This window comes from Bos indicus x Bos taurus, chromosome 2 (genome assembly GCF_003369695.1).
Source record: "Bos indicus x Bos taurus breed Angus x Brahman F1 hybrid chromosome 2, Bos_hybrid_MaternalHap_v2.0, whole genome shotgun sequence".
Taxonomy (NCBI): Eukaryota; Metazoa; Chordata; class Mammalia; order Artiodactyla; family Bovidae; genus Bos; species Bos indicus x Bos taurus.
This window is the reverse complement of record NC_040077.1, coordinates 35,720,745-35,741,014: the sequence shown is the minus strand read 5'-3', so window position 1 is coordinate 35,741,014 and position 20,270 is coordinate 35,720,745. Positions and strand designations below refer to the sequence as shown.

Here is a 20,270-nt window from a genome sequence, read left to right as displayed (position 1 = left end):
TAGTTGTGGGAAGTCCTACTGGACCGAGGGACACCAAAGGACTGCTTTAAGGACCGAGCGTCCCAAATTTATCTTGAAATGAGATGCTTTTGATTACTTTGTAATGTCGTTTCAAAGTATTTAATTATTGTGTAAAGCAAGGTCCAACTCCACCAGTAGTGAATTTTCTTAGAAAGTTATCCGCTATTGATAGCAACAGTCCTGGCAAAACGTTTTGTACATAGTAGAGTGAGTGAGTGAAGTCGCTCAGTCGTGTCCGACTCTTTGCGACCCCATGGACTGTAGCCTATCAGGCTCCTCCGTCCATGGGATTTTCCAGGCAAGCGTGCTGGAGTGGATTGCCATTTCCTTCTCCAGGGGATCTTCCCGACCCAGGAATCAAACCCGGGTCTCCTACATCACAGGCAGACGCTTTACCATCTGAGCCACCAGGGAAGCCCTGTACATAGTAGGCACTCTACTAAATATGGCTTATCTTATTCAAGGAAAAACAAAGATTTTTTAAGAAGGCAATAAGTAGCGCTGCTAACTGAAAGAAAAAAGAAAACTATTCATTAAGAAAAGTAGTAAGCAGCCATGTATTTATTTGACAAATATTTACTGCTCCCCATTCTTCAGGCTGCCTTGCCACCTTCTCCATCCTACTCTGCACCCTAGAGGTGGATCCATAATGCCTTGCATCGGAGGGATTCTCCTGCCTCTGGCGTCTTGTGGATTCCAACTGGAGAGACTCATGGGAGATCTGAAAGTGGGAGGAAAGTGAGACATGTCTGCCTAACGTGGGTGGGCCTTGGTCCTCAGCCAAAGGTCACTGCTCCTCTCAGGAAGTCCTCTTTGCAGGATACCCTTCTGGGAACTGCTCCCTCCTCTAGCCCTTCAGACCCTGTGGAGTAAAAATACCCATCTTTTGCTGGCCTCGGAACATGTCATTATCCCTTTTTGGTTTCCCTAAGTCCTGGCAACACATTGGTAAATAACCTTGTTTATTAAACATCCCTTAAATACCAACTTTAAGTATGCCATATGTTTCCTGTCAAAACCCTGACAACTATAATCACAAATCTGTCCAGACACAGTCCTAGCCCTTAGAGACCTCCAGCTAATCCTAGGTAGGACATACAGTTCTTAGAAAGGTAGCCCTTTTAAAATATTTAATTGCTTTTCAGTAATAATGCCCCATCCATATGTTATTCAAAAGTTACAAGTAAAATTTTCATTTTAATGGGCCTCTCATTTCTACATATATTTGTTATATTTAACTTGAATATTTTGTTTCTGTACTTCATGAACTGCTTATATGACAGTGACAAACTAGCTTAATAGTAGTGATGGCCTTCTAGGCATGAACAAGGAGTCTAGTGGTAAAGCAACAGACTGGGAAAATTATGTGGGTGATTTAGACTAAAAGCCCCCTTTTATCCTAATCGTGTATTTGAAACAAGAGCATTTCATCCCTAAAGAATTCTGGCTGTGTTTCATACTTCTCTTTATCATATTAGAAAACAAAAGACATGTATTCAATTTAATATGCATTTATTTAACTACTTACTATGTGCAAAACATTGCAGTAGACACAAAAAAGAACAAGATATATTTCCTGATTCTTAATGTATTAACACATTCGTATAAAGGTGATCACATACAAATTACTGTTAGCAAAATGCTACATTAAACTGTTACTAAATGCAGTTTAAATAATTTCAGACTATGCTTTTTCTTTCCTGATAAACTCTGACTTTTTCCATATTTTCCTCTAACATGTAAACTGTATTATATTATACTGTTAATTTACTATATATTATTCTCACCTTATATAATTTTCACTAAATTCCACTCAGTGAAAGTTAACATGTAATAAGGAATGAGGAAAGATAAGATTAGTAAACTCTTATGTTCCCGTATTTTAAACATCCCAAACATAAGATTTTATCAGCTGCCCAGCAATGAGCATATAACCAATGCAGGACTGGATATATCTGCCTTAATATGCCTGTACATTCTTTAAAATGTGAGTAATCTTTGCTCTAAAGCTACATTTTGGAAAAGTTAGATGAAAGGTACTAAAATCAGAAACATTTAGTTTAGGAAATAAACTTGGATCAGAAAAGAAATTCCATCTTTCTAAGGATAATAATTATTCCTGTGCTTATAGGAACCCTGACTTTCCTCTAAGTTACTCTGATGGAATATATATGTTTTTAACTTAAATAATGCACAAGATTTCTAAAATGTCAAGCAGGCCTATCTCTCTTGCAATGATTAAATAAGTAAAGGAAAGTAAAATCCAAAGTTACCACTTTGTTTTGGAAGCGACTCAGCAATTTACACATACCCATTTGTTGTTTAGTCCTTAAGTCGTGTTCCACTCTTTGGCAGCCCATAGACTTGTAGCCCGCCAGGCTCCTCTGTCCATGGGACTTCCCAGGCAAGAATACTTGGAGTGGGTTGCCGTTCCTCCCAGGGGATTTTCCTGAATCAGGGATTGAACCTGCATCTCCTACATTGGCAGGCGGGTTCTTTACCACTGAGCCACCAGGGAAGCCCACACACACATTTTTATTATCAGCCAAATACATTGGGACAACATTTTTGTTTTTTTTTTTTGTTTTTGGCTACATATTGCTTAACTTGATTCACTCAACCCACCTGTGAGAACTTTCTAGCCCAAGAAGTCAACTGCCCTGTAAACAGCACCCTGAGATGTTTTTAAAAGGCACATCTCTCCTCAATCTTTAAACACCCCCACCTCCTGGAAACTTCCTTGACTGTGACGCTTATCAACAAATAATGGTTCACACACAACTTGTTTTCCTTGCAGACAATGTAGAGGCCCTAACACGATGATTTTAAATTACCCACAGGCCTTTCGGTCATTTCCTTCTGTGCATGCCATGGCTTCCAGAGTTCACCCGTCATGATTACACACACTTGGAGGAAGAAAACCAAAAGCTTTAAACCAATCAGCACTGACACAGTGAGAACAAAACAAAACAAACACCAAAAGCTACTACCTTTGCTCAGTCGTGCATTCCTCAGAAGTCAGCTGTAAATCTAATATGACAGAATAAACTCGTCCTTTCCAACTGACCTAAGAAATTACTTCACAAACTGTTTTTCTTAACATCTAATTACTCTTTTTAGTACACACCCTTTCTCCTGATGGCTCAACTTTAAATTATACTTTCTGTCAAAGACTTAGAAATATGTAAATGAACTTAGGAGGCATTTTCACTGACGAACATTTTATAAATTGTGGGAAAATCATTCTCTTTTTTCCTTAATATATCCCAATTTCTCTGGTATTTGACCTCCCTAAAGTGAGGTGTATAGCCAGGCATGATCTTTTCAGCTAATGTATTTAAATGAATATACGATCCAAACAGCATGAGGGCAATGCTGTGTCCAAGGAGCACACGGGCTGGTGGATGCCTCCTACTGCGTGTTTTCTTTCTCCGAGGTTTTCCACATAATTGACTAAAACGGAGCTCCTGAAACCTGACCTCGTATAAATGCAGAAGGCTGTCAACTATGTTCAAACAGCTCATGAAATAAAAAAAAAAAAATAAAAGAAATACTAAAGCCCAAAGTGGAGTGCTCAGCATTGAGAAGAAAGTGGTCCCATCAGAGTGGTGAATGAGGGGGTTTGGCTTTAACAAATACAGGGGGTGCTTAATCAGAGCCTCCCTGGGTTGTGTTGCTGTTTGGTGACCAAACAGGTTACAGCAGGTACAGCAGGTAGTGATGGCAGGACAGAGAAAGTTTAGTAAGAATCAAGTAGTCTGGAGTGTATCCTGCTAGTGTGGGAAAGCTTCAGGCGTACTAAAAAAGGGAGAGGGTTTTGGCCCCAGACCCATGACTGTAAAAACAAAGACTCTTAGGAATGTGGTAAAGGAAGAATCCAGAAGGAGAACAAGGCTGTGAAGAGGCCAGAAGCCATGGAGGATAAGCAGGGCCCAGTTATGGGAGCGGTACCCAGAGCATCTTTATGGTTAGAAACAGGACGACAAAGCAGAATCAGATTTGGACACCGTTCTGGCAAACCAGCAGAAGCGGCCGTGCCCGGGGAAGGCAGTGCATAAGCCTGGCCAGCCCCACCTGCTGGGGTGACCTCTGACAGGGTGACCGCTACTAGTTTCCAACCCAAAACCAGCTGGTGACTCCGGCCCCAGTACAGCCCAGTCCAACCTCTGATAGGTTTCCTGGAATAATTAATTGCTAAGGCTGTGTGTGGCCTGCCTTCTTCTTTCCTTCCGTCCTTTAGGTCACAGCACGAACCAGTCATGTGAGGTCTGGCCCTCCTGCCACTCCAACCCCCCCATCCCTCTACCCCACTTCCCCCAGCTCTGGAACTCTACTCCTGTCTCTTCACTTTGGGTAGATTTCCTCATTGGTAAAGTGAGTGGCTTGGACCAGATTATCTTAAAGTTCCTTCCAGTTCTAAGACTGTGTGATTCTTGGATGTTATAAATTCCCAGAATCATAAAATTTAGAGTTGAAAGGGACTTCAGAAGTCGTCTATTCAACCTCCTACTCAACCCAAGCTAACCTAGCCAGAACTAATAAGCTCTGAAAGTTCTATGTAGTTGTTTTTGGCTGGCTGAAGATGGCAGTAATCAAAGCTTAAAAACCTTAAATATAAAGCATGAAAAAAATACATATGAGATTTTCAGAACATCTAAGAAAGAGTTCGAAGGAGCAGAGGCCCATAGAGCAGCATATCCTATTGCTCAGAAGTTAGTATCTAAGCAGAGCTATTTCCAGCCTTTGTTTTCACAATATCCAGGTAATATTAAAAAAATAAAATCACAGGGGATGTCAAAAAATTCTCCAAACACAACTAATTTTCAAATGATACTCATGCTTATATAAGACAAGGTGACTGGATGACATGTCATCAAATAAACGAAGCCTAGAAAGGAAACTAAAGACTATAAAGGAAAAAAAAAAAGACTATAAAGGAGAAACAGTAGTACTTTGGGATGCATTCAAGAGAAATCAAAAAGAACATCCCATATGTTTTTAAGGGAAAAGCTTCATTTATAAACTACTTTTCAAAGTTAATTTTTATCTGATAGTGAATATTCTCTTTCCCCCTTGAAAAGAATTATTTTCTTAGGATCTATGCCAACTTTCCTACTACAGATTTTGAAGGAATCATTGACTATATTTAAGAAATAAGCATCTAAAACAGTAAGTTTCCATTGTTTTATTATCAATTACTTAAAAGTGGTAAGTTCATAAATAAACGAGAAGAGATATCCTTAAAGTTTGGAAACTATCAGTTCTTCCAATACAGATGTGTAGTCTTAAAGTCAGTCCAATAAATATTCTATCAGATTTCTTTTTTTAATAAAAATAACTTCTAAAATTTATTTTAAAAGGTAGAAGATCTAGAATACTTAAATCCACCTTGAGGAACATACCAATAATATATTGCTTTGGCAATTAAGACCATGTAGTACTGACAGAGGAATACATATGAAGCCGAACAAAGAGTCCAGAAAAAGAAACACATAAATGTGGTCCTCTGATTTACAACCAAAATGGCACTAAAATTCAAAGGAGAAAATGAAAATGTCTTTTCAATAAATCTGCTGGATCAATAAGATATTCATATGCGGGGGGCTTCCCTGGTGGCCCAGACTGTAAAGAATCTGCCTGCATGCAGGAGACCTGAGTTCGATCCCTGGGTTGGGAAGATCCCCTGCTGAAAGAAATAACTACCCACTCCAGTATTCTTGTCTGGAGAATTCCATGGACAGAGAAGCCTGGCGGGCTACAGTCATGGGATCACAAAGAGTCGGACACGACCGAGCAACTAACACACACATACCGGGGGAAAATGAATCTCGACCTCATCCACATACACAAACATTAATTAGAAATAGATTGCAGACCTAATGTGAAAGATAAAATACAGCTCCTGGAAGAAAATATAGGAATATATCTTCATGACCTTAAAGTAAGCAAAGATTTCTTAAACAAAAAAGCAATGATCATAAATCATAAATGGAACTTAAAATTAAAACTTCTATTTATTAAAAGATAGTAATCAGATAATGAAAGAGAAAACTGAAAATTGGGAGCAGATACTTTAAAAACACACACATATGTGTGTTTTTATATATATACACACAAATCATTCGTCAGATGTATATCTGACGAATGATTTGTATCCAGACTTTATTAAAAAACCTAAAACTAATAAAAAGGACAACCCAATATAAAAAAGTGAGGAAAAAGGTTGAGTTTTATGTTATGTGAATTATATTTAATAAAGCTGTTATGTTTAAGAAGTGAGCAAAATACTTGAAAGCCACTTCACAAAAGAGGATATCCAACTGACCGATAAAGACATGAAAAAGTGCTCAACATCATTAATCATCACGGAAATGCAAATTAAAACCATACTGAGATACCACCCACCAGAAGGGCTAAAATTAAAAAGACGGACAATACCAAGTGTTACTGACATGTAGAATAGCTTTCTCACACTTTGCCAACAGGAACAGAAAATGGTAGCATCGACCATTTTAGGTGAACACACATACATTCTATGACCCACCAGTTCCTCTCTTATGAGTAAATGGGTATGTTGACCAAATGGTATGAACAAGAATAATTACAGCAATTTTATTCATAATAGCTCCACAGTGAAATAATCTAAATGCCCATTAATAGTAGAACAGATAAAAATTGTGATATATTCTGTGATACAATACTGCCAAGTCGCTTCAGTCGTGTCCAACTCTGTGCGACCCCATGGACTGCAGCCTACCAGGCTTCTCTGTCCATGGGATTCTCCAGGCAAGAACACTGGAGTGGGTTGCCATTTTCTTCTCCAGATACAATACTACACAGCATTAAAAAAAAGAACCGACGGTTATACTTAACAACATGGATGAATGAAATCAAAGCAATGATGAGCTAAAGAGACCAGACACAAAAGGATACATCCCTTTGTAGCCTATAGGATTTCATTTGTATGACATACAAGAATGCGCTTAGTCGCTCAGTCGTGTCCGACTCTTTGCGGCCCCACGAACTGTAGCCCACCAGGCTGCTCTGTCCATGGGCTTTCTCCAGGCAGGAATACTGGAGTGGGTTGCCATGTCTCCCTCCAGGGGATCATCCCAAACCAGGGATCAAACCCAGGTCTCCCACATTGCAGGTGGATTCTTTACCATCTGAGCCACCAGGAATTCATTTTTATGACATACAAGAATAGGCAAAACCGATCTACAAGGATAGAAATAAGGCTAGCAGAAACCTCTGGGGAGGACACACTGAGAAGGGCATGAAGGTGCCTTGTGGGTGCTGGAAGTGTCAGACAATGACCTGGGTAGCTGTTACATGAGCATATTATATTTAAAATGTGTGTGCTATATTTTTTACGTGTGTGTGTGTGTTCTACCTCAAATAAAAATTTTAAATAAACAGGAAAGTAAATAAAATGATCTCATTGTGCTCCATGACGGCAGGAATCATGCCTTATTTACATATTTGCACCTTCCAGGGCCTAATACAATGCCTGCTCAGTGTTTGTTGAATTTAATTAAATTGCCCACCAGGCAGCTCCAACTCTATGATCTTCGCTAGATGATTTTTGTCCATGTCTGAGTGGTCAAGAGAAGAACTAGAGTTGTGTGCTTGCTTCCTGCAGACTCTTTTTAAATTCCCAATGCGTTCATGTTTAAAATATCTGGCGCTTTTTTTTTTCTTTTCCAAAAAGGGAAATAGGAGTATTTGCATATTGAAAAACAACCCCATTTGCAGGGTTTAACTAGATTCAAATCAAAAAGGCAAAGGAAGAGGAAACAAAGAAAGGTACTCCTGTGGCGCCCTAGAAAGCAGATGTTCATTAGGGCCCAGACACACGGATGATGATCACCATGTGCTTATCTGAACGAGCTATCTTCAGAACACACAGTCAAATCAAATTTTGAAGGCTCAAAGGATATTCACTGAAGAATATCCCGAATTGCTGGGACATGAATTTGAATTTGGTGACAGAAACAGAGGGGTAGAAAAGAGCACCAGATATCACTCTCTGTCATTTGAAATCCTATTTGTATGCTAAGATATAATCTATTCTTTTAAAAAATAAGCAGTTGAAGTCAACATTTAAGATTTCTGCTATTAAAATTAAAATCTGAGAAACTATTACCAAGTAAGAAACACACATTTATGCCAATCAAAAAAAAAAAAAAACTTTTGTGATTATTTTTAGATAAATAATAATTTAGTGAAATATTCAAGAAACTGAAAAAATGGTCATATATGATTTTTAAATTTATGAGTGAACAAAACAAGTATGCAGCTTACCATTTCACTATGTCATATTTAAGTTCCAATCTTCTTTGGAGTACACATTTGGCATCAAAACACTTTTTATTCTGCTAATTATGTTCTCTTTTGCTCAAAGTCTTACATCATGTCTGTGCTTCTATAACACTTGTTGTTATTTAGCCAGTAAGTCGAGTTTGACTCTTTGCGACCCCATGAACTGTAGCTCACCAGGCTCCTCTGCCCATGAGCTTTCCCAGGCAAGAATACTTGAGTGAGTTGCCATTCCCTTCTCCAGGGGATTTTCCCAACCTAGGGATTGAACCCTGCTTGGCAGAATTCTTTACCATCAAGTCACCACCAAATACAATTTTATTTAAATTTTCCCTATAAAATTGGATAAGGAATCAGAAATAAAAATCTGATTCAAAGAGGGAACTGAAGTTAGCAAATTCTTAATCATAATCTATAAAGCAAAGATTTCTTTTTTTTACCCAAATTAAGTCAGACCCACTTGGTCCCTTATTTGGGCAGATGCAGTGGGAGTAGCTTGGAAGCAGCCATCACCCTGGCAGATCCACCAGGAGCACACGAACCCCTGGCTGCTCAGAATTCAGTGCACAGTGGGACTGCTGTCACTGTGCAGGAAGAAGAGGTAAAAGTAGAAATGGAGGAAAAAGGAAGGACGGAGGGTGGGAAAAGGAGATGAGAGAGAAGAAGCGCACTTGGGAGATCGCCCAAACCCATGGACTTCATCCCTCCTTTGCAGGCTCTTGGACCATGTCGAGCTCTTCACCTCAGAGTCAAGCCACAATCCACAAACAAATACCAAAGGATCCATGGTCTGAGTTGTCTTCTTAAGCACAGACTGGTTCCATTTTTGTCCTCTTTTCAGGGTAGGATTCTTAACCAGTGCTCCATAGGTTGAGTCTCAGTAAAAATCTGAGGTTAATGGGACTGTGCCATCATCAGATGCTCAAGGTTTGGTCCATCTTAGTCAAAGCTACGGTTTTTCCAGTAGTCATGTATGAATGTGAGAGTTGGACTATAAAGAAAGCTGAGCGCCAAAGAATTGATGCTTTTGAACTGTGGTGTTGGAGAAGACTCTTGAGAGTCGCTTGGACTGCAAGAAGATGCAACCAGTCCATTCTAAGGGAGATCAGTCCTGAATATTCATTGGAAGGACTGATGCTGAAGCTGAAACTCCAATACTTTGGCCACCTGATGTGAAAAACTGACTCATTTGAAAAGACCCTGATGCTGGGAAAGACTGAAGGTAGGAGGAGAAGAGGATGACAGAGGATGAGATGGTTGGATGGCATCACTGACTCAATGGACATGAGTTTGAGTAAGCTCTGGGATTTGGTGATGGACAGGGAGGCCTGGTGTGCTACAGTCTATGGGGTTGCAAAGAGTCCGACACGACTGAGCGACTGAACTGAACTGAAGAGTTATGAAGCACTGTCGGACCAGGACTTGCTGGAAATAGAAGTGATGGCACTGGATGATGATTTCTTTGTCTTTTGGTTTCTTTCTTGTTACCAGCCTCAAGAGCTGTTTGCCTGATTCAGTGCTACAGAAGAGGAGAGAAGTTGGCAAGGCTATAGTAATCTAGCCTGTGATGAGCTAGGGATGCAAAACCCTACTTCTTAGAATCTAGCCTTGAACTACTTTATAAAATTGAGGGTGGGCTAGGAGGAAGGAGAACAAGAGATTATCTGTGAGGCCAGCACAGGAAAAGAAAACAAGTATGTGGGGAGCTAGTCTCAGGAGTGAGGAGTGAGCAGGGCCCCCAAGGCTTAACCCAGCGAGAAGCTCTAACGCCCACAAGTCCCACTTCCACAAATCCCTGCCCCTTGTGACTTTACAAGCCATACCTCCCTCCTCTTCTTAAAACCAGTCCCCAGTCCAGTAAGCTCAAAAGCCCTGTTGAGGGACTACGGGGAGCTCCAGTCTTCCCACTGCCCCTCAGGTGAATTAAGAAAAACTTCTCACTACCCGCAAAAGGGGGCAAAGGGGGGGGGGGTACTCGGAGTTCCAACCCTGAATACTTACCCTCCTCCTCCAGGAAACATTGTTCCTTATGATGATTTGGTTCTATGCATGAGTGCATGCATGCTAAAGTTGCTTCAGTTGGCGTCAGACTCTGTGCAACCCTATGGGTTGCATTCTGCCAGGCTATCTGTCCATGGGATTCTCCAGGAAAGAACACTGGAGTGAGTTGCCATGTCCTTCCCAGGGAAGCTTGGCAGGTGGGTTCTTGACCACTAGCACCACCTGGGAAGCACATGTGGTAGGACCAATAATAACAACTATATGTGAACTATAAAGTGGGCTACTTTCACAGGCCCATATGGGTTGGCTGGGAACCCTTTAATGAAAGATAACAATTTATATATGAAATATACTAGATGAATTTCAAGTACTAAGTGATATGTGAACTTTTTGGAACAAAACTTATTGGAAACACAATTCATTTTTAAGATAAGCTATACCCAATCACAGAAAAATCACATAGCATTCTAAAAAATACCATTTGCCTAGCAATAGAATTTCTGTTAGAGAAGTTTCTCTTCTAGCCAGTTCTTTTTGTGTGTTGCTGTTGTTGTTAATAAAAGTATGCAAATAATCATGTAGAATAAAGCCCAAGAACTGATTGAGACAAGGAACTTTTTTTCTTAAGGCTTCCATTTTTTAAACAATGAAATTAATCAAAGTTGTGCTCTGTAGGTGGCAGAGGGGACTTTGGGAGTATTTCAGTTAAAGACCTGAAAATAAATACTGGCAAATTTTCCTTTCTATAAATGTCTGCATTTGTCAAAAGCCTGTTTGGTACTGAATCTAAATTACTGCTGAGAAGACAAAGGTAAAGTTGGTGGTATTACAAATTTCTGATATGATGTACTTCTCCTTGTAACCAAATATTTTATGAGACTTTATTTCAAACTGTGAAAATATTTCACTGTTATTCCACATACGAAGAAGGCTTTAGAGGTTTTTCAGCACAAATATTCTCTTAATTACAACTCTCAAAATTACCATGTTTAAAAAGTGTTAAATAGGGGGAATAGTATATTGTCATTTAAGGAGCTTAAGTACAATAGAAATGTAGGTTTATGATCTAAAATTCTTTTTTGGCAATTTTGATTTCCCTCCCAAAAAACTCAAGTTCAGAAAAAGCATAGAATTCTATGATGTATCCATCGAACTATGTCCATTCCAATTAGTAATTTTCAACTTATAAAAAACAAAATCAGTATCATATAAAGTGGATCTACCCACTTGGGAGAGCTGGGAAGATGATGTATTTTTTTCTTCAAGATTGGTAAAAATTATTCATGATATTTATGAAATAATCTTGTTTTGTTGCACAAAAACTCTTCCTGAAATCATCTTTTTTTTTTTTTCCTCGACCCAGTAGCCCAATAGCACGTGTTGTTCAAAGGGTAGTCCGAAGGGTGGGCTCAGTGTCCCACACTGAGGCCAGAGGATAATATGACTCCTGAAGGACTCAGACCCACTGCAAAGCTCATTTAAAAAATTAAAGCTAGAAAATGATGAAATAAAGAGAATAAAAAAACTATAATCTTAAAAGATCAGGAATAATTTAAAAATCTGTTATTTTCTGAAGAAATGTCAACTCACACTAAACACATTATCACCATGTAGATTGCAGGCACACAATGACGCCTAACAACTCCAAACAACACTAACAAATTAGAAGAAATAAACATCACTTCAAATGATAAAAGTAAAAGAATAAAAGTAAAATTTCCATATCACAATTATGTCATCATTTAAGGATTACATTTCCAGCCTGTCTCAACCCTAATAGGTGGGCTTAATAGTATATTCGTAAGCATAAAACTGGAAACATAATAATGTAAAATAAGGTAATTGAATATGAAACTTTGAGGAGAAGGAGTTAAGATAAAGTATGAAAAAGTGATATTCTTTAAAACTCTAAGTAGTCATAAGAGGATTACAGAGCAGAAAATAGAAAAAAAAAAATGGTGATTATCAATTTAAGAAATTTTCATTCATTAATCTAAAGCCCATTTCGCTATAAAATTCCCAGGTTTGTTGTAGCTTTTTTAACCACTTTACCTTTTCTCACAATACACATGACAGTTTTTAATCCCACATGTGGATCAGAGAGCCTTCCTGTCACTCAGACCCTTGGTTGGTATGCTGTCTTCCCAGGTGAACTATTTTGAAAATATTCTTTGCTTATGTCTTAAATGTGTCTATTCTGTCTTTGCTGGCAGCTGGACAGCAGGGACCAGATATGATACTCCCTTACCTTTCCCAGTACCCAAAGCAGACAATGGTGCTCTAGGGTGACTAAGGAAATACAATCACTTCGTTAGTATTATAACCCTTCAAGAGCCTAAGCAATTTCCCACAAACACCAGCTTCAAATTTAGCCTAATTCCAGAATAGAGCCATTGCAGGCAATCATCCACAAGACGTTGATTTTGTGTGTTTACAGTGAAAATGTTAGTCGATCAGTCATGTCCGACTCTTTGCAACCCCATGGACTATAGTCCACCAGGTTCCTCTACCCATGGCATTCTCCAGGCAAGCATACAGAAGTGGGTAGTCATTCCCTTCTCCAGAGGATCTTCCCAATCCAGGGACTGAACCCGAGTCTCCCACATTGTAGGCAGATTCTTTACCATCTGAGCCACCTGGAAAGCCACAGTACCAGATTTACAGGCAAGTTAATTGTTCATATTAGCATCTAATCTCTCTTTTAGAATCTAGCATTTCACATACATCATCCAGAAGACTGTTCTCCCTCCTCTAAAATGGCAAATGCATGCATTTAAGAATTAGCTAGAAGACAATATACGGAGAACAAGAATGTTCAGTTTTAGACTGAACAGTTTCTCCTCTTGGAGGTCTAGATGTTGATTTTTGTCCCCCTTTTCTTTCTCCCATCTTTGATACACTTTTTTTCCAATGCTTGTTTGAAAATGTTAAATATTCATATAATTATGTTAAGGAGACTAGGTACATTAAGCAAAAAGAAGGAATTCAATTATGTAAGATACATGTTTAGCTTGCTAGCTTGGCTGTCAGCATTCTCTCTCTTTACACCTTCCCCCACATATCTACCTGATTAAGAAATGACTTAGTTTCTGTTCTCAAATCTGTGTGTGTGTGCTCAAATCTGCATGTGTGTTTGACACATACACTCTATAAGAAGGCATTTTGCTGTGTATCATCGGACCAAACTCTGGGTGGTAAATGTTTGTATCATCCAACTGCTGCTTCTCCCAAGGCACAAGGTTTTACCACTTACTTGTTAAAACGATACAGCAGAGAAATCAGGACATTTACATTCATTCCACATAAAATCCCCAAGCCCAATGCTCAATTTTGAATATGCAGCATAATTGTGTACCAAATATTATGGCACTGAATTTAAATCACTGACATATCATTACTACATTTTCTTTAAGTAATGTTACATTGAATAAAACACCTCCACTTAAGAACAACTGAGTATGTTCCTGTTTATTCCTATAATATCCCAATGAATGTAATAAAAAACTAGGTAGCTAAATGTCATATTTAGGGTAATACACTTAGTAACACAGATAATTATAATTCTGAACAACTTGAGGCTAGTTTATATTTTAGTTATTATTCATTAAATGAATAAATGTTTTTACCACATCTGAAATATACTGGGGAAAAAAAAGGATTTTCTTGAAAATTAAGCAGAAAAAGTTTGAATTGTGTTGGTAGGGGCCAGTTGTAAGAGGCAAATACATGCTGAGTAACCAATTCATCACATGTAACATTTCCCTCTTTGATATAACACAATGAGGTCTTTTTTTCTGGTGCCATAGTCTTTAATAAAGACTGTAAAAAAAAAAAAAGGTACTTTGATTTCATAAATTAAGCATGGACGAATTGATATGTAATTCATCTTAGTGATCTTCATAAAATGAAAGTTTTCATTACAGGAACAAGATAAATTAAAATTCAAATCAAACTATATTGAGATTTCATTAGAAAATTAGGCTGGGTTATTATATTTGTAAATTTTGGTCTATAATTTTTTTCTGATCTAAGAAAATTTTGCATGTACTTATTCAGAATATAATAGTAACATGCATTTACTTAGCACCTAGTGTTCTGCAAATCAAATAAGAAATACGGACAGCTGATAGCCTTTGAAAAGAGATTCAACGTAGGATAAGGAGACCACGCTAGGGGAAAATAAACTTTAGGGGACTGAGAATCCAATAAAAAGCAAACTAGACAAGAAATCCCTCATTTTTAAAAAAATGAATGATATTTAGGTGTCCATATCATTTTAACTTCCATTCTAGATCTTCCTCACATAGTTTTTATTGGTTAAGAAGATATAGGGGAAAAAAGGAATTTTCATTTCTGGAAAACCCTTCTTTAGTAAAAAGAAAGGGGAAAAGGTCCTGCTGTCTAGCGTAAAGACCTAGAACTTAAAATTTCAGTCTTCATTAAGTAAGCTGGGGTAATTAATAGTTCCAAGAAACTATTAAGCAAAACACAAAGACTAAGCAACATATCAAAAAGCTTAAAACTTTTTGTCATGAAAGTGTATTACATGGGAATTGCCATATTTTAATTTAAATCTGAAGCCAAGATCACCATATATGTAAAGTATATCTGGTTATACTGATACTAAATAATTGATTGCTTTCCTCCTTTTCTTCACTTATCTTTTCCCTGTTCCATTCTAACAGTGTAAGATTTGGCTTCCAACATATAAAAAATAATAGATATTATGGCAATTTAAAAGAAATGGCTATCCAAGGGGAAGGATCCTATAATATTACGTTATAATGCATCTTCATTTTAGCATTTCCATGACCCTGAGTCTTCCAACACTACTTTCAGATAGCCACAATATCTCAGCCACTTATGAAAAGAAAGTATATTCTTCATATAAAATATTGTATTAATGTGTTGATGCATTTAAACAAACTTTATTCATTCCCCAAACACAGTTACTTCTCAGGACACAAAGCACCCCAAGTCTTAATATCATGCCACTGTACCTCCAATCCACCTTAATATACTCAGTAGTTCCATGTATCAAATCATGACCCCTAATTCCTAAAGAAACAGACTGATACAATATTCATGTGGTTACAACTAAGGAAAAATTAAAGAATTCAACAAAGCATTAATGTACCCAAAAATTCAATTCAGAAAAAGCTTTTTTCCTAGTAGTTTCATTAATAGAATACCAAATTATGTTGCTCAATATTTTTCAGATTTTTAGGCTAGGTTCAGGTATCTTCTCTGGCATACACCTACACAAAAATAGTTTTAAAACAAACATTTGTTTTAGAAAAAAACATTTTTCTAGTGTAGATCATCTCTTACACAAAACAATCTATGAATAAAGATCACAAATGAGTCAAATTGCTTGTAGATGGTACAAAATATCAACTAACCATTAAAGAACGTTTTGTACTTCCCTTTCTTCAAAAGAACTAGAATAAGTATTTCAATTCCCATAAATATTTGTATACATATATTGGTAGTAATATACATCATGGTATTTTTGAAACAAACAGAATTCAAGGGTTTCCTTTACGATAAGTGAAAATGTCTACATACAAAATTTTAATTAAAATATATCAAATTGTCAGAATGTTTCCTGTGTATCTGAAAAGTAGATACCAAATTTAACTTTCAATAATACACAATATCTCTTAATAATTTAGAAAATCCTTCAAAACAATACGTGCTTATACTTATGAAGCTACATCAACCTATATCTTAGAATGGATGTGTCAAGTGATAAAGAGACTCCTGCTGTGATAAGACCATCCTTACAGAGAAATACAAAAAACTCAACAAGCGTGTAAAATCAGGTTACTTGCAATCTCTGTTACTCTGCACTAAGGTATTATAAAAATTTTGGAGTCCTTCATTTCCACCCCGTGTCCAACCCTTCCATAATATCCTCTATTTTACTTTATGTTTATTGCATCTGTATTACTATTCTTTTTCTGTCAAAGCATAACGCACACAAATATGGTCACATGCTGTAACACAGCTCCATAATTTTTTGGTTACTAATTGTTAATAGAATGCAGAAGTAACTAATACGTTTCTATAGAGAAACATTACTAAATAAATTTTTCAAAACAGACTGATTGGATGATTAACATAAGAAAAATTATTTGACATATGATAACTTTTTAAAGTATGGTAACAAAACTGATTTTCAAGTGCCATTTTCATTGGTATCTATTCCTTTTGAGGAAAAGAAATCCCATCCATTTATTCTTTCTCGATTCAAAACAATCACATCCATCTCTTGATCACAAGGCTAAGTCAAATATCACTTGGTAAACGACCACACCATTCTTCAGTTTTTGATATAGCTTCCAAACAGAAGTTTCAAAACAACTCTGTCTAGCAAACACATCACTGTACTTTAAACGGTGATGCTACCTATCCCATATTTCAAGAGGGTTAGAACACAAACACACACAGAGGCAAGGATCATCACTGTAGACCACGGATACTACGTCAGTTTATTAACTCTTCAGGTAGAATAGGTTAACACTTGTTTTTAAACTAACTACAGATCAAATCAGGTCTCTATTTTTTTTAATGATTCACAATACCATGTTACCAAGAAATAGATTAGAAAAGGGAGGGGAAAAAAGGCTATGTGTACTGAATTATGCTTATCTAAAATCTGCATCTAGTCCTTTACATTTTAGGAGATGCCTCTTCTTGAGATAATCAAGATTCTTTACAACAGGGAATTTAGATTTAATTATCAAACTTTAATACCATGTTATATAGGTCAAGTGAGTATGTCTGTCTTTCTCCGGAAACAAAGAGATTCAGAGTAATAGGATTTCAGATTTCAGAGTAGAAACAGCAAGATATGTTTTGAGACTGTCATTTACTGTAACACAAATCAATATTAAATGCTTTATGCAGGAAGCACACTTTCAGAAAATGGGCCCTAAAGCTTTCTGGGATCCGACCCTAATTACTAGAGCAGGCTCTTGCCGTTTGTCTCTCTCTTCAATTATTTACGGGGCAAAAAAGAGCCAAATGGCATTGCATTAGCTATATTAAATACTATGTACTTGGTTTCTAACTTACTAATGGTACATAAAAATTACTAAGGTGAATGTGCCTGTAGAAACACAGTCTTTTTTTCTTCACCTGAGTGTATGGTATTTATTATTCATAAAGTTAAGTGTTGAACAGGCTGTCCTTTAGGTACCCAATGCTGCATAATTTAAACAAATGCATTAAACATATATGATATCTAAAAGGTAGTGCATTGATTACACCTCAAAATTTCTCCGAACAACTTATATGTACAATGTAGTTCACCAAAATATGGGTACCGCCCTCCAGTCCCTGAAAACAAATACAGAGGCTACCACACAAAAATGAGTAATGGGTATCCTTACTGCTACCATCTTGCTGCTTTCTGGCGATTATTGGGGAGGGGGTGAAAATGAGGTCCTTGAGGGCTAAAAAATTTCAGGTCTCTATGCGGAAGAGTGTCATTTTACCTACAGGGACACATGCAGAACGATGATGTAGGTACATAACATGGACCACACACACTGTAAGAAAGAAAGGCTTATCGAAGTTGAGTCAGAGATTCTCTGCACCAGGCCTGAATTGCCCTCTGCCAGCAAGCAGGGCATGATAACAACCTTCCAGAGAAAGTTCAGAGGCTGTACCCACACTTGATTCTTTTGTAATCTGGAAGGGCACCAGGAGTCCAGATAGGAGATGCTAACAGCTGACGACATTTTTTGCATCCAACTTTCGCCCTCCCAAACTGGAAAAAAGCTTCCAAAGCAGCGAAACCCTCACTTTTCATGGACCCAGTAATTTTTTAAAATGAGTTCAGAAGGCATCAAATTCTTATAGTAAAAATAAGATAGTTCCACTAACAACGTACCCAGGGTCCCTAGAAAGCCAGGCGCAATTTGTATGACTACATGTCATCTGCTGTGTTACTTAAGTATGTACCAAAGCCACTTCTGAGAAAGCACCACTGAAAATCGATCTGTAGGTAAACATATAAGGTAGCATTTTTCAAAACTAAATACGAAGTCACTTCTTTCTCTGCATCGAAATCTGCCCATTGTCCCTCCTTTGCAGAAGCTACAGGGAAGATTAAAAGGGACATCAATGAACGCTGAGTGAACTTTGGCCACTTTCCTACCCAAAACACCAGCGTAAAAGTAGAAATCAGTAACCAGGTGAAGTGCCACAGCGCACAAAGATCAAGGCGAGGGGCGGGCGCGCAGGGCCGGAGGCGGGGAGGGAAAAGTCCCGTCCCCCGCTGGAGCCCCAGTCATCGCGCGCGCGGGAGACTGAGGGGCGTCCCCGGGGGGCGGGAGGTTCGGCGCCACTCCGAGGGAAGCCGAGAGTTACCGCTCGCCGGGCGAGGCCCAGGAGAAGGGGTCGAAGATCTGCGCCGCCAGCGGGACCCGCGGCCGAGCAGCCTACGCTCGGCGAGGGGCGCCGCTCGGCCCGCGACCCTCCCCGCCTCCCGGGCCAGGAAGGGGCCGGCGGCTCTTTCCTGTCTAGTCTTTCCCCCCGAGGCTTTCTGTAACCCGATCCCCGCACTCAGTTCCGCGGGCAGCAGCCGCCCAGCGCGCCGCCCGGCTGCGCCCAGGCCAGCGCTATAGTTAGCAACCTTCCATCAACTCCACCGGGGGCGGCGGGAGCTCGCCGCTCGCCCCTCCCGGACCCGAGCAGCGTGCGCCCCGGGCGCCCCCCATCCCCGGCGCCCCTTTACCTTCGCTTGAAGATACTGGGGGTAGTAGTAGGTGGCGTACTGAGGGTACATCTGCTGTTTCCACACTTTGCCCATGAAGCTGGAAGGGAGCCTGCCGTGCAGGGTCGCGGGCACTTTGGGGTTTCCAAGTCTCGATCTCTCCTGCCTCTCCCTTTCCGGCGGCGGCGGCGGCGGCTGCCGCTGCTCCACCTCCCAGCCCGGACCAGACGTCCTCCTCCTCCTTCTCCTCCTCCTCCTCCTTCTTCTCCTCCCAGACACAGAGAAAGAGACTGCAGAGCGCAGAGGGCACCCCGGACAGGGCGCTCCCAAGGAGTTGCCTCCCGGAGCCCGACTGCTCCGGGGCTGCCAAGGGCTGGCGCGCTGGCCGCGCTCCGCTCTGGCGAGCAGGCTGAGCGGGGCCGGGAGGTGATCAATACAAGTGGAAAGTGCTGCGGCGGCGGCGGCAGCGGCGGCAGCGCTCGGTGCCAGGCGGCATCTGGGGTGGGTGCGCCCGATTGGGAGAGGGGAGAGGGGCTGGCGTGCCGAGGCCGTGGGGGAAGGGCGGCGGGGGCGGGGCTTGGGCGCCGCGGATCCGGGACCCGCTGGAGGTGAGGGCTGAGTTTTAACCACTCCTCACCTCCCGGGCTCCGCGTAGGACGGACCGAAACCTTAGGAGCCTGGATCGCTTTGTGTTGGGGGTGGAGTGTGGGGGTAGACTGGAGGGACCCAGCTTAAGAACTGCGGAGTGGACACCTTGTTTGCTTTCATGAGTTTTATCTCCTTTAGGAGAGGGGAGGGGAGGAAAGGGGAGAAAGAGGAAGAAATCTGATTAATCTCTCACTTACCCCCACCCAGTGATTTTTTTTCCCCACAAGAGAAGAAAAATGATTTAGTGCCCAACCACAAAGCTGCAGTGAGGACACCTGGGTTCGGTTCCCCCATCCCTCCTCCCAGGCCTAATTTTCTAGTTGACCTTGGGAGGGTTAGTGTCCTTCGGTTTGGTTTTCCCAGATGTGAGAGGTGAAACCCTGCCCTCTGCACAGGAGGAGGCAAAACGCGCGGGGGGTTGGGGGGCGGGGGGTTCGCGCGCGCGAGTACACACACACACACACATACACACACACACACCGTCACACCAATATACGGATCCTTCTGAGGGGGAGATGTCGCAAAGAGGCAGAATGTTATTATTAGAGGACACAAT

The 20,270-nt window shown here is 40.0% G+C and overlaps 1 protein-coding gene across 5 annotated transcripts in view; it reads right to left on the bottom strand.

Annotated features, from left to right (window-relative positions):
• Positions 1 to 19,695, bottom strand: part of RBMS1 (RNA binding motif single stranded interacting protein 1) — a 220,220-nt gene extending 200,525 nt beyond the window's left edge. Inside the window, exon 1 of one of the 5 annotated variants that reach the window (XM_027559581.1) lies at positions 19,088 to 19,695. In XM_027559581.1, coding sequence (XP_027415382.1) covers positions 19,088 to 19,162 — 75 coding nt within the window. In that variant the 5' untranslated portion in view covers positions 19,163 to 19,695. The remainder of the gene's footprint in view (positions 1 to 19,087) is intronic. The other 4 variants (XM_027559573.1, XM_027559558.1, XM_027559537.1 and 1 more) reach the window with 4 other exon arrangements.
• Positions 19,696 to 20,270: the final 575 nt, after the last annotated feature.